Source organism: Carassius gibelio, chromosome B15, assembly GCF_023724105.1.
Source record: "Carassius gibelio isolate Cgi1373 ecotype wild population from Czech Republic chromosome B15, carGib1.2-hapl.c, whole genome shotgun sequence".
NCBI lineage: Eukaryota > Metazoa > Chordata > Actinopteri > Cypriniformes > Cyprinidae > Carassius > Carassius gibelio.
In genome coordinates, this window is record NC_068410.1 from 2,773,076 (window position 1) to 2,787,466 (window position 14,391).

At 33.8% G+C, this 14,391-nt stretch overlaps 1 protein-coding gene across 3 annotated transcripts in view; it reads left to right on the forward strand.

Moving 5' to 3' along the window:
* Window positions 1-25: 25 nt before the first annotated feature.
* Window positions 26-14,391, forward strand: part of LOC127972791 (fibroblast growth factor 12-like) — a 45,042-nt gene continuing 30,676 nt past the window's right edge. Inside the window, exon 1 of one of the 3 annotated variants that reach the window (XM_052576573.1) lies at window positions 26-330. In XM_052576573.1, the coding sequence (XP_052432533.1) occupies window positions 306-330 (25 nt within the window). In that variant the 5' untranslated portion in view covers window positions 26-305. Of the gene's footprint in view, window positions 331-7,504; window positions 7,786-11,690; window positions 12,063-14,391 lie in introns of those variants that run through there. The other 2 variants (XM_052576571.1, XM_052576572.1) reach the window with 2 other exon arrangements.

Genomic DNA, 14,391 nt, shown 5'->3' on the forward strand with positions numbered 1-14,391 from the left:
AAGTGTCACATGACACCTGCGGTGACGTCACGCCCGTGTGTCTGAAAGCGGCGGAGCTGCGATAGCTCCGGATAACGGCGCGCGGAACGAGCCCAGGTCAGACGCACGCACACTCACGCGCTCCAGCGTCAACAAACACCGCCACGCCCGTGATTCCGCCGCTGCCTCAGCACCGGACGGCGCGTGAAGTGACTGACAGCTGCTCTCACGTGAGAGTCGAGCCAGGAACCGACGCCAAGCAGCGAGCAACGTGTCTTCATCATCGGCATCCTCTTCCTCCGTGACCGACAGCAGCGCTACGGGAGATGGAGAGCAAAGACAAGAGCGCCGGTGAGCGACTGACGTCATTTCACCTACAGGACTCGGGAGTGTGTGACTGTGTGTGTACATGAGTGTAAGTGTGTGAGTGTTTCTGTGTAGCTTGCGGTACTCAGGTCTGCTATCCTGACGGGGTCCTGGGTGGGGTGTGTGTGTGTGTGTGTGTGTGTTCATATGTGATGCTCATCAGATGTCAGGCACGCGCGCGCGTGTGTGTGTTATTCATCTGCAGATGTTGCGTTAAAAATCCCTGATGCAGCAGAAATGCCTTTAGCATGGGGTTCTGCCAGTCTTGCTCCACACATCACATTCATCCCAGTCCTGTGTGTGTGTGTGTGTGTGTGTGTGTGTGGCAGCGAGCTGTCGAAACATCGAGTTCTTCACATGTTGAGACACTTCTCTGCATCAAACAACTTGTTTTTGTGTGTGTTGCTGATTGTTTCTGTCTGTTTGCAGCAGTTTATTGAAGTACAGCTGGCATATGTTGAGGTTCTTCCATGCAGTCATCAGCATTCAGGACAGCTAGTGCTTTCACTTTCCTGCAGCCGAATGTTCAGAGGAAATATAGGGATGCTTCACATGTGCCCTAGTGGCATCGTATAAGCCTCCGTCTAGTTCCCGCACCTGAGTGTGATGCTGCTGTGTTTTATATCCCAGTATCCAGCGCTGATGAATGGATTTGGGTCAGTCTGAATCTGATATATGTAGCTGTTCGCATGTGCTGTAAATACAGCGGCCCCAAAACCTATATAGGCTCTCAAAAATCTTCTTTATTGGCGCCTATGGTTTTGCAAGGAACTTTTTGAGGTTTCCATTGCACAAAAGGCTCTTTATAATGGAAAACTTTTTTTTTTTTTTTTGCAATTGTTAACCAAGGAAAACATGCTTTGTAGAACCCAAAATGTTTTTTGTGCACTCTTGAAATTGCAAGTCGTGCTCAAAAATGCTTGAATTTCGATAATTAGATCCGCGCACACACACACACACAAAGCATGCAAACTAATTCTGCTGATCATTTTTCAGAACTAACTTCTTGCATTGAAATGTTCAAATCAGTTAATTTGTGTGGCAGTGATTTTAGTGGATGTATGAAGCAAGTTATACCTCAAAGTGCATAAAGTTACTACTTTCATTATGTACACCTAACTTTTTAGTGTGAAGCAAGTTACACTCTTAAAAACAGGCTCTTTATACAGAATGATGGTTTCATGAAGAACCTGTAACATCCACAGCTTTCCATTGCACGAAAAAGGCTCTTCAGATTATTAAAATCTTCATACAAGAAAAAACATGGCTCTTTTTAAGAACTGTTCACTGAAAAGGAACAAAAAAAGATTCTTTCAAGTATCTGAAAACGTTTCTATAACACAAACATACTGTATATCCTTAGCAGTGCATTGAGAATCAAATAGAACCACATAAAACAATTTATTAACAGTCAGGTAAGTCATAGTCAATTCATAGATATCAAATCAACACAAGACATCAAATTCTCAAAGAAGAATCTAATAGTAAAAGATGCATACCTGAGTTTTAGAGAAATACACAGTATGAAGTGTGTGGATCCTCTTGCTGCAATCGTTTAAATACCTCACACCACGACAAACATCCCCCGAGATGGAGACAGAAACTAACACTTGGAATTTGCATTAACTCATGTCTTAAACCTGGGTTGTTTACAACTCAATGGGAACAGGAGGTAATTTACTTGGAGGACTCTGTGAAAGGGCACACTGCCATCACCGTAGGCCAAACATCTCTTAACTCTTAGGATCTGGATTATCTTTTAATATACTTTTGTAAGACTGAGAGCATTATACCAGTTACACTGAGACATGATACTAGACATGAGTGTTAGTTCACTTGCATTGACATTTTCATGTGATCAGACTGAGTAGAAGGAAGCATGAAGGGATTTATAATGAAACAAATGGCCAGAAGGGGAGGAGGTCTCCTCTGTGGGGTGTCTCCAAGATGCCGTGCATGTTTGTATTGTCTGTTTCTCAGGAGATCAAAGTATCTCAGGTTCTTTCATCCTTTACATAAGAGAGAAAAAAAATCGAAATATTGAGAAAATCATCTTTAAAGTTGTACAAGTGTATTCTTAGCAATGCATATTAGTAATCAAAAATCAAGTTTTGATATATTTATGATATGAAATTTACAAAGGATCTTCATGGAACATGATCTTTACTTAATATCTTAATGATTTTTGGCATAAAAGAAAAATCCCTAATTTTGACCCGTACAATGTATTTTTTGTCTATTGCTACATATATACCCCAGAGACTTCAGACTGCTTCTGTGCTCCAGAGTCACATATAGCAATATATACACTAGCATTCAATAATACAATAGCAGGAATATAGTGAAATATTGTTACAATTTCAAATAATTTGTTTTCCTTTTCAGTATATTTTATAATGTCATTTTGAAAAAACAATTTTGTAATTCCTGATATTTTTTTTATTTGCTGCCCAAGAAACATGTAGTATTATTAAAACAGATGTGCTGCACAATATTTCTGCAGAAACTGTGACACGTTTTCATTTTCCAGAATTCACAGATGAATAAAAAGTGCAAAAGAACAGCATTTATTTGAAATAGAAATCTTTTCTAACATTTTACATATCTTTACGCTCACGTTTGATCAATTTATTGCATCCTTGATGGATAAAAGTATTAATTTCTTATAAAAATACTGTTTTGAATGGTAGTGTATATAACACATGGCTGTATTTAGAGCTAGCGTTGTTTATGTAGTTCTTAGTGTAGTATTTTGTTATGGTGTGTTTGCATGAATCTATCAGCAGGTGGCGTATCTATCTATCTATCTATCTATCTATCTATCTATCTATCTATCTATCTTTCTATCTATCTATCTATCTATCTATATATCTATCTATCTATCTATCTATCTATCTATCTATCTATCTATCTATCTATCTATCTATCTATCTATCTATCTATCTATCTATCTATCTATCTATATCCATGATTCATTTGTTTTCCTTTTTTCTAATTAAATTAGAAAAGCTTTAAGCTTTTTAAATTGCTGTATGGTTTTTATGCCTTTTTTTTGTTGTTAAGGCAATAAAAAGAAGAATGACTTTAGGTTGTTTATTGCACCAGAAGTGACTGGAAACGAATATCATTGACTATATTTCTTGAACATACAGGCCATTTGGAATGAGTGTTGTAATTGTTTAACTAAATCAAAAATTAAAATTATTAAAAATAAGTTTCACTTGAAATAAAGCTGAAATAAAATAAAATGCAGGAATCTTAGTTAAAAAAAAGTAACAGAAAATGTGAAATATTAAACTAAATATTAAACTGAAATTAAGTTAAAGCTGAAGTACTAAATTTACTCAAATGGAATTAAAAATTAAATAATAATATGTGTATATATACTTGTATACTTTAATATACTTGTGTGTGTGTGTGTGTGTGTATACCTATATAATTTGTATGTATAACTTGTATAATAATGTAAGCTATATAGTTAATAAAAATGTCAAAAGCAAATAACAAAATAATTTAAATATTGTTTAAAAGAAAAACCTTAAATATAAACATCATTCAAAATATTTATAAAAACTATAATAGATATGTAAAATATAAATACCTGTAAAACAGCAGTGCTTGAAATATAGCAAACAAGGTAAAAATAAACAACATGCATGAGACTTTTTTTGCAATGTTTATCCTCAGTTGCCATGTGCTCAAATGACTCATTTAATTCCCAACTCACAGATTCATTTGTGCTTATAAATATGCATTCGCTGCCTGTTGCAGATCACATATGCAAGTAATATTCCTGGGAAGATGCGTTAGATTGCAGTAATCGGATCACTTTGGGGTTCAGTCTGTTGTCAGGTTTTCCAGCCGCCAAAATCTGCAGCGTAAACTGTGTCGAGTTTCTTGATCTGATTCTGATCTGCTGACGTTCAAGCAAGCCCCATGCGTCATTTAAACCCTTCAGCACATGTGAGATGATGCTTGTGTGTGAGAAACCCTCACATCTCTTGAACGATGCACAGAAAAACATTTGAACATTAGTCAAAAATCAGATATTAAACTTCAGATATTTTCCAGAAAGATCCTGCGGGACAAAAAAGAACTAACAGAGAAATAATTGATTTAATGCAACTTGATGCATTCAGATTTTTGTCTTCATAATTTGTTAGTTGATTTGATTTAAAATGCATCAATCAGCCAATAAATTAATAAAGGCTACAGTGCATTGCAACATGAATCATTTATAAGGTTACGTTTTGTTTGGCTTTATGCTGTTCTGTCATTATTTTCACGTATTTGTTGTTTTGTGATGAGCTCATCGGTTTCATTGGTTTGTTGATTGTCAAAGTCTATATGCAACCTACTAAAACTATATCTCACATATCTTGGTTTTGTAAAGTGAATGCACCTTCAGAAACATAATATAGCATAGTGTCCTGTAAAACTACACCGTGAAAAATTACTTTGGAGTTTATAGGAGCACTGTTTGCAAGAAAATGCGATTTCATTTTTTTTTTCTTCATAATTCAATGTGTTACTTTTTTAATTGATTCTGAAATTTACAAGCAATTTCTGAGTTTTGTTTTATTTTATTTTTTTTATTTTTTTTTTGGTGCATGTGTATATACTATGACTAATCAATAGTTTTACTAATGGAAAATTTGCAAGAAATCTGTACACTGGAAAAAACAGTGGGTGTAGATACATTTCTTTTTAACTTTGTTACTTACTAATTTAATTTACTAGCATTTTCTGGGGGAAAGTGAATCTTACTGAAAATGATTAAGACAATTGCCACTCAGAAATTGTTAGTAGATTTCACAAATACGATAGATTAAATTATACATTGAATTAATCATAAAATTATGAAGAAGAAAGACTGAAATAGTATTTTTCTTGTAAAACTTATGTCAAGTTTGATTAATTATCATAATATTTATAATCCAATTTTGTGTCAATTTCTGTTTTGTGAATCTTACAAAACATTTAATGTCTCATTTTAATTTTTTTTTTTTTTTGCATTGCAAAAAATCTTATTTTAGGATAATTTTATTTTAGGTTAAAGTTTATTTTCAAACAGTAACACAAAATAATAATACACTTTGTCTTTATTAACCCTATAAATTGCATCATATTTGACGCACAATTTGAAGGCGTCTGAATAATGATCATGATCACACACTACATGTCTTTTGTCATCTATTTGATAATTCAGAGTTTTTATTATCAAGAAAAGATCTTTAAGTATAACTGCACTTCCGCTGGTGCTTCACGTCTCTTTTTTTGCTGTTAAATCTTAAAACATAAGAATAACTTGGCCATTGTTAGTAATATCTTAAGATAAAATTTTACTGAAGCAATCCATGTCCGAAAATAATTTGTTCCTGTGTATTTTTGTCTCAAAAGCTCCCATAAAGTGGAACATTTGTAGTTTTTTCTTCAGCGCAAGTATTTTAGCGCCCCCTGCTGGTCAACAACAGCAACAACAACAGCACGAACTTCCATTAATAGTTTGATTTTGCACATAGACACAATTACAAACTCTATTCCATGACAACACACATTCTCTCGCAAACAAACGTTTACGGCTGTGTTTAACCCTGCCCTTCTTGTGCATTCGAGCTCTCTGTCCATGTGTGTGTGTGTGTGTGTGTGTGTTATGAAGAATCCTCCTGCACTGCACTTTAAGTCTGTAAACAGCATTATAAATAGCTCTCGCTCTCAGTGACACCAACTTACACTCTCAGAATAGACGCCTGCGGGATGCACAGATCCCGTTTCTCATGCCGGTGTTTCTTCCAGACTTTCTTGATTACTTTTGATAGACTGTGGTTTGAGACAAGTGTCCTTGTGTGTTAAAGGTAACACACACACCATCATAGAGACGCAGGCAGATGCACGTAACATTTATTAAAGATCAGCTTGTCATAATAAAAATACACTCGACTAATGATGCACAGAGACATTGGCTGCTTTCACAATAACATACACGCATACTACTCTTAATATTTACACAAACACAGAAAATACAGGGAAAACGTCTAGTAAATTTAACATTTCACTTCCAGTGTCATGCATGCAAGAGAATAACCAGGACTAGATATTAACATCTCCTTCTTAATAACTCATTCTTTGATGCTCAAAAATCATTTTAATCATTTTCCCTCACATAAAATGTGAAACAAAAGATGATTATTTTACTTTGAAGTTTTTATACCATCATGATATTTGTGCTGCATTTAATTTATACTGACTTAAAACAATTAAAAATGATACCCTAAAATAAAATGGTCCTAGGCTGCATTTTTTATGCAATTTTATTTTTGTGCTGCATTTAATTTATGCTGATATTCATTAAGATAATTTATATTACAATGTTTTTGCTGTTTTCAAATATTACAACTAAATATTAAAAAACAATGCATGTTTATTAAAATGCAAATAATAATTTTCTTACATTTTGATATTTTAACGGTTTGTAAGATTTATCTAGAAATTGCATTTATACATTTCTAAAAAAAAAAAAAAGTTTTAAGCTATAATCACATTTTACCTCACATTTCTCACATGAAATTTTAAGCAAATAATGATGTGAAGTATTTATTAGCCATTGTCATGCATTTAATTTTTGCTGATTTTAATAAAGACACATAGTATTAATAATGATTTCGAAATAATAGATGAATAATTTTATTATGCAACATAGTTTGTAGAATATTTTTCATAATAATTAAAAATGCAATTGTATTATTTAAATTGCATAAAAATATAATTTAGCTAAATAGCAATGACATTTAATGCTTTGTAGGATCTACCCAGAAATTGATGAAGGTTGTGGTGAAAGATTCCTGAGATTAAAATGATTTAAGATCACAGTACTGTCAGTAATATTCATTGTTGCATACTGTAAAAAATATAATCCATATTATTGTACTTTTACAAGAAAATATATATTTTTTTACTTGGCATTATTTTTTATTTGTAAATTGTTTCAACGCCATTTTTTTTCCATTAATAAGCAGTATATAGTATTTACTTCAAGCAAGTAAGTGCATTGAGCAGTAAGCAGTGCATTAGTGTTGCATTCTGAACACACACACATGTCTCTATTACAGATAGACACACCCTTCTCTCGTGCACACACACACACACACATTTGCACAGGCAAATATCAGGGGCACACAGACGGTCACTCACATACAGAGAGAGACACAGACAGATAGACAGCGAGAGACTTCGAGACACATTTTGATAGATCAGACACACATTTACAGGTCTGGCAGTTTTAAACACACTGTTCACACACACACACACACACACTCAGACGTGTGTGAAAGGCCATGACACGCTACTGTAGTCTGTTCCGCCGGCTGCTGTCTCACAGCAGTAAAGGAGAGGAGGAGGATGAGGAGGAAGGCCCGGTGAAGACGGTCAGCGCTGAAGCCGGTCAGTCTCTCTGAAGTCTTACGAGCTGCATTAGTGTCAGACTCACTGACAGAGTTCAGTGCATGCTCTTCTAAAGAAGTATCAGACTTTCTCTGCCTCTGAATTGATTTTATTTTCTGCTGATGTAATTATCGCTGTGTGGGTGTGGAGTATAATGTTAATCAATAATATCACAGCCTTATGATCACAGTCTAATCAAATCATGCTGGATAATGTGATGTAATGTAATGCCCACATCACTTCCTCTTTAATAACTTTTATTCATGAAGGATGCATTATATTGATCAGAGGTGACAGGAAAGGCATTTATAATGTTTTTTTTTGTTTACATTCTATTCATCTGTGATTCATGAAAAATAAAATGCATCAGTTTCCACAAAAATATCGAGCAGCACAACTGTTTTCAACATTGATAATAATCAGAAATGTTCCTTAAGCATTAAATCAGTATATTAGAATGATTTCTGAAGATCTGAAAAATCCAGCTTTGATCACACCAATAAAATACATTTGAACATATATTAAAATAGAAAACAGTTATGTTAAACTGTAATAATATTTCACATTTTTTACTGTATTTTTGATCAAATAAACGCAGCCTTGGCGAGCAGAAGAGACTTTTGAGTCGTATGAAGGGTGTTGTGAGAAGTGAGTGCTGTTTCATGTTGTTGTTAAATGTTGATGAACTGATTAGTAAAGCGTCTATCTATCATTGTTGTATATATTTTTTGCATGAAAGATTCTGCTAAAGGCAAAGCAAGTTTAGTTTCATGGTCCCTGAGAGTTCAGCTTTATTCTCACCCTTGTGCTAAATTAATTAATTAAGCTCCCAGAATGCACTGGGTTCACTGACTGTGCCTGGAATAGAGCGGTTCACGTCACATTTGACAAAAGGCTCTGTGAAGTGTCAAGTTGGTACATCAATACTGTCATTTTAAGCAGTGATGGCATTATATTTGTGTGGATGCCTGTGTTATTATTCGTCTGAATGGGTGCCGTACTGAACGTATCGTTCTGTTAGTGTTGTTTCGTGTGCGTCTCAGATCCAGTGCGGGAAACATGACCACAACAGACCGAAATAATGATGATGAAGAAAAGGGACTTTGTGTGTGTTTGTGTGGATTAGCACGAGTGTGTGTGTTGCTCTCTCTGCAAATGGCAGCAGTAAAAGAAGCTCAACACTGTATAAAAATACTCAAAAAAATACTAAAAATAAATATATCAATTCCACTCGAAGGTTTCTCGCACCCTTCTTTATCTTTTCTGTTCATCCTCCTCGCTCTTTCCATCCGTGCTTCTTGGAGTATAAACTTGCACAGGTCTGAAATTAATGTCATATTTCACCACAAAATCAAAAGGAAGAATTGAAAACAAATGAAAAAGTAACTCTCAGTACATCCAAGATCAGGATGAGTTACTTTCTTCATCGGGTTTGGAGAAATGTAGCATTGCATCAGTGTCTCATCAATGGATGCTCTGCAGTGAATGGGTGCCGTCAGAATGAGAGCTGATAAAAACATCACAATAATCCACAAGCAATCCTGTCCATCAACTAACATCAGGAGATGAGGAAATCTGCTCTTATCAGACTCTCATTCTGACGGCACCCATTCACTGCAGAGCATCCATTGATGAGACACTGATGCAATGCTACATTTTTCTTACATTTAGCTCCTCTAAATCTTGGATGGCCTGAGGTTGAGCAAATTTCAACAGTGTTTTACTGTAAGAAAATAACGTTTAACATAAAAACTTAAAGTGCTAAAATTGGCTGCATTTGTGTGTGTGTGTTGAAATGTGATATTGATATGTTTTCCAGCCCTGAAGGAAACCGAGCTCTTCCATGTTGATGCGTTGCTCTGTAACTTGATATTGTAGTGAAACTGAGTGCAGTGTACACTTATCTTTCATCTCATCACTCAGCAGGTTATTATTTTGTGCATGATTATCTGTGTGTCCAGCTGTGTTTTCTCATTTCAGCCCAGACACATATATTTCATCTCCTTGTAAATGAAACTGAGAGAGAAAATGCTTTATATAAGACTTTGCACACTTTCTAGACAAGAAACAGAAATAGTTTGCGCTTTATTCATACAATGTAACCAAAAATTCAAGATTGGGGGGAAGGGTAAAAACTGTAAAACCACAATAAATTAATTAATAAGTAAATAAATATCTCTTAAACCTAAAAATCTTAAATGAAAATCTGAATTATTGCATTTACATTTTTTTATTATTTTCCCTCACATTTCTTACTTGATATGTAAAACAAATTTTATTTTACTTGCAAAGTATTTATACTCAGCTCCCATATTTGTACTGCATTTAATTCATGCTGATTTTAATATACTGAGTTTACTGTAAAAATCTACACCTTGAAATAAATCAATAAAATCGTAATGCTCCTAAAATAGGATTAAATGTATAAAGTATAAAAAAAAAACGTAAAAATATTAAATGCAAATCTATATGGAAATGCAATATTATCTATTTTTTGTTTTCAAAAATTTGAAATAAATAGTATTCTACATTTATAAATATAAATCTGTTAAACCTAAAATTAAAATATTAAAATTAGTGATGGATTTCTGTTTCTATTCACATTTTCCCTCACTTCTTACATGAAATGTAAAACAAATTATATATTTTAATAATTTACTTTTAAAGTATTTGCATCATTGTTTGCATTGCATTTAATTGATGCTGATTAAAGAGAGATTATTCAAGTTTGATAGTAATTTAAACATGACCAAATTAAGCCTAAAACAGGCTAAAATCTAGATGTAAAATATGCATTTTTATTATATTTGTCTCATACTTTTGGCTACATGCACTGTAACGGCGGTGTATCTTTATCCATGACACATAACTGTGGTGAAATCAGGGAATAGCGGTGGATGCACGATCACCCACACACATCACAGGAGAGCGTCACAGCTGCTGGGGGCGAGGGGTTTCTGCTGGCTTCTGCTGCCCCCACGTGTCTCGAAGCATCCTCACCTCTGCAGACATCAGCCCAAACACCCAACACAGCTTTATAAAGACACTAACCTCACCAGTTTGGATTAGAGAGTAGAATCTGTCAGTCAGAGAAAGATCAGATGTGGGTTTCCTCAGTTACACATTGAATCCAGAGATGTCTGCCAAATATAGGCATACATTTACAGTTGCATGCTTTCTATGATGCCAGAACTCCATTTTAACCATTTAAAGCATGAAATATTATATATATATATATATATATATATATATATATATTTTATTTTTTAAATGGCAGTTTATTGAACCTTTTGACAAAATCTAAAAAAATGCATACATATTTGCTATATCATGCTTTTATTTCTCATATAGTCTGATATAGTGATTATATCTTATTAAAATCTTATTCAGAGACTCAAGCTGAGCAAAAATATGCATTTTGGTGCACATGCTGATGCTTGTTATGTAAATGATGGATATCTTTATGACGGATTGAGCAGATACTTACAAAAAATGAATCACTATATATCCAATAATATGTCTTAGTAAGATGATATTTAAAAGCTTAGTCTGAGGTTCAAAACATAATTTTGTAATTTATCTAGATGTTTGAAATCATCATGCAAATCACTAAAAGAGAAAGCAAGCATTTGGAGAACTGGTATTTTTTGCACCTTGTAGACGAAGCATATGTGACAACTAGCCCCGTTCTTCTGTACACACACACACATATATATATATATATATATATATATATATATGCATTGCCATTCTTGTGTCTCAATTAAGATCTAATGTTTCTGTGAAGGTTACGCGTATAGAATATAATTAGCTTCATTTAAATGCGATTTATGGCAGATGTATTTTTCCTTTCAACAAGCCCCTGCACGTGACGTCAGCGAGTCCCCCGTGACGTCACCGCCCACGATTACGCACCAGTGTGGCGTTCAGCAGCGTCTTCCCTCGCGCACCGCACAGAATAACGAGATGAATAGCGGTCATTAGCTCAGTACGATGCTCACCGGGAGGATTATCGGATTCTGTGGCTCGGCTCGCGTCGGTTACCGTGTGAAGCTCCGTGAGGATGCGTCGGATGTGCCGCTGTAGCGCGTGGAAGTCTTTTGTCTGCGGCGCGCGGAGACTGAACCGTAGCGCGTGAACGATGATGATGATGATGATGAAGGCGTCTCTGTGAACTGATTTTGCGATGAGGATTGCGCGGCTGCTCCGGCAGAAAGGAGCGCACATGCTGCGGTGTCTGTGTGCGCAGAGAACCGAACCGAACAGCACCGACACCGGTGAGACACACACACACACACACACACACACACACACTGAATGAGATCATACAAACTTCTCCATCTTTTCTATATTAAGCTAATTTATATATTTACCTACATTTAATTCATTTTTTATTTTTTAAGACATCATTTAAGGAACATTTTATCAGATTTAGCTTACTTCTGTGGATAATTTTGTACGAACACACACTCACACACTCACACACACACACGAAATGGGAACACATTCTATATCAAGCTAATCAAAAAAAAAAAAAAAAAAAAGGTAACTATTTTAAGGTGTCCCTGTTACACATTACATATTACATACTGTTATAATAACAATAAGTTATGCATAATTACATAATAATAAAACAAATAACCATAATTCTAACCATATAGTAAATACATGTAATTAATTAATATCACTTAGTACTTAAATGTATAATTACACCGTAACGAGGACACCTTAAAATAAAGTCTAACCCAAATGTTTTATAATAATCGTAGTAGTAATAATAATATAATAATGTTTGATTTTATTAATTATTATTATTTTGATTGATTCAATGCTTAATCAATAATAACAACAACAACAACAATAATGATAATAATAATAATCATTTATTATTTACCTTTTTGGGCATCTTTTAAGGAAGGTTTTGTCTAAATGGGAACACACACACACACAAAGACTTATTTTGCTATATCAAGTTAATCAATAATAAAAATACTTGTATGTATTTATTTATTTATTCATTATTATTTTACAATTGTGAACACCCTTTAAGGAAGACTTTGTCTAAATTGGAACAAAAAAACAACAACTTATCTTTCAATAAACTTTTCTATAAAACATACATTTTAGTTTAATTTTCAGTTTAAAAATACCTTATTTTATTTTTTTACAAAAATACTTATTATTATTAGTAGTAGTATTAACAACAAAGTTCACTTCTAACTTCTGTGGATATTTAAAATGTTTTTCTTTTTATATATCAAGCTAGTCAAGAATAAAAAAATATTTGTTAATTATTATTATTATTATTATTTACAAAGAACTTCTGTGGAAAATTTTGTACTCACACTTATACACTCATGTCAAAACTGGAACATTTGTATTTTTATCCATACGTCAAGCTCATCAAGAAGAAATAATATGTACTTCATGGTTTAACTCCACAGAACATTGTTTTAATCATAGTTTAGTCTTCTGGCCCTTCATGATGCAGATTTGTGTGAGGTTTGGACTGGATTTCGTTCCCAGTTCTTGTTTTGTCTGTACTTTGGAAGCAATGTTTTCTCACAGCCCCGTCTCATGAGTTTGAGTTATTCTGTACATCTTAAGCCTCAGCGTTGTAATGTTGTAATGGTGACAGTTTATTCTGAGGAACGAGCAGATCATGATCTTGTCACAGAGGGCCGCTTTGAGTCAGATATTTGACATCTCTGCTGTAGTGCATGAAGTCATAAAGTCTCAAAATTAACTCTAATTAACAAGCATTAAAGTTTGATTTCAACCATTTATTTCACCATGATATCAATCTTTGACATGGTCTTACTCGGTCAATATTAAAGACATCAGTGTTACATTTTTATAGAATGTTCTTTACCTTTCTTTTCTGTATTTTATAATGTGACAGAAACGTATCTGATGCTGTGTGTGCAATTTGAATTTAAAACTTTTTAATTTTATATTCACAGTGATTTATAAATTGAACGTTGAACATGAGAAAATTAGGACAAATTCAGTACAAATTCAAAATCAGATATTTTGATAGTAGATTAGAATTTTAGGGGAATTAAAATTCAGGCTATTTATTTTCTAAATGCATGTTATAGATCTAATTGTGAAATTATTCTTCCATGCATTTTCCTTTGTTAATTGTAAATAAATTTTTTTAGCTTATAATTTGTAATCAAAATGTCTCAAACTGGATCTTCTTGTAAAACAACAATAACTTATGCAAAATTCCTTCAACAACCAAATTCCATGCCAGCTTCTATTTTGTTTGAAACCATCACAAAACTGATGCTACTTAGGATTCAAATATTTTGGTGTGGACATATTTTGTTCTCAGAATTTTGAATGCAGAACTTTAAAACTGAAATAGTTTTTTTTTTCTTGTAAAACATACTCTTATAAATGTTTTATTACATCTTTGATCAATCATTTTCTACAGTGTATTGCATATGCATAATTTATTCTTATTTAGTTCTGATTGTTAGGTGGAGATACATCTGTGATGAAAATTGTCTGATTAAAAAAACATCTGATAAATTCACAGGCATGTTTGTTCCTTCATGGACAGAATTCCGGCTCTTGAAACTGGTTCATTGGAATCAA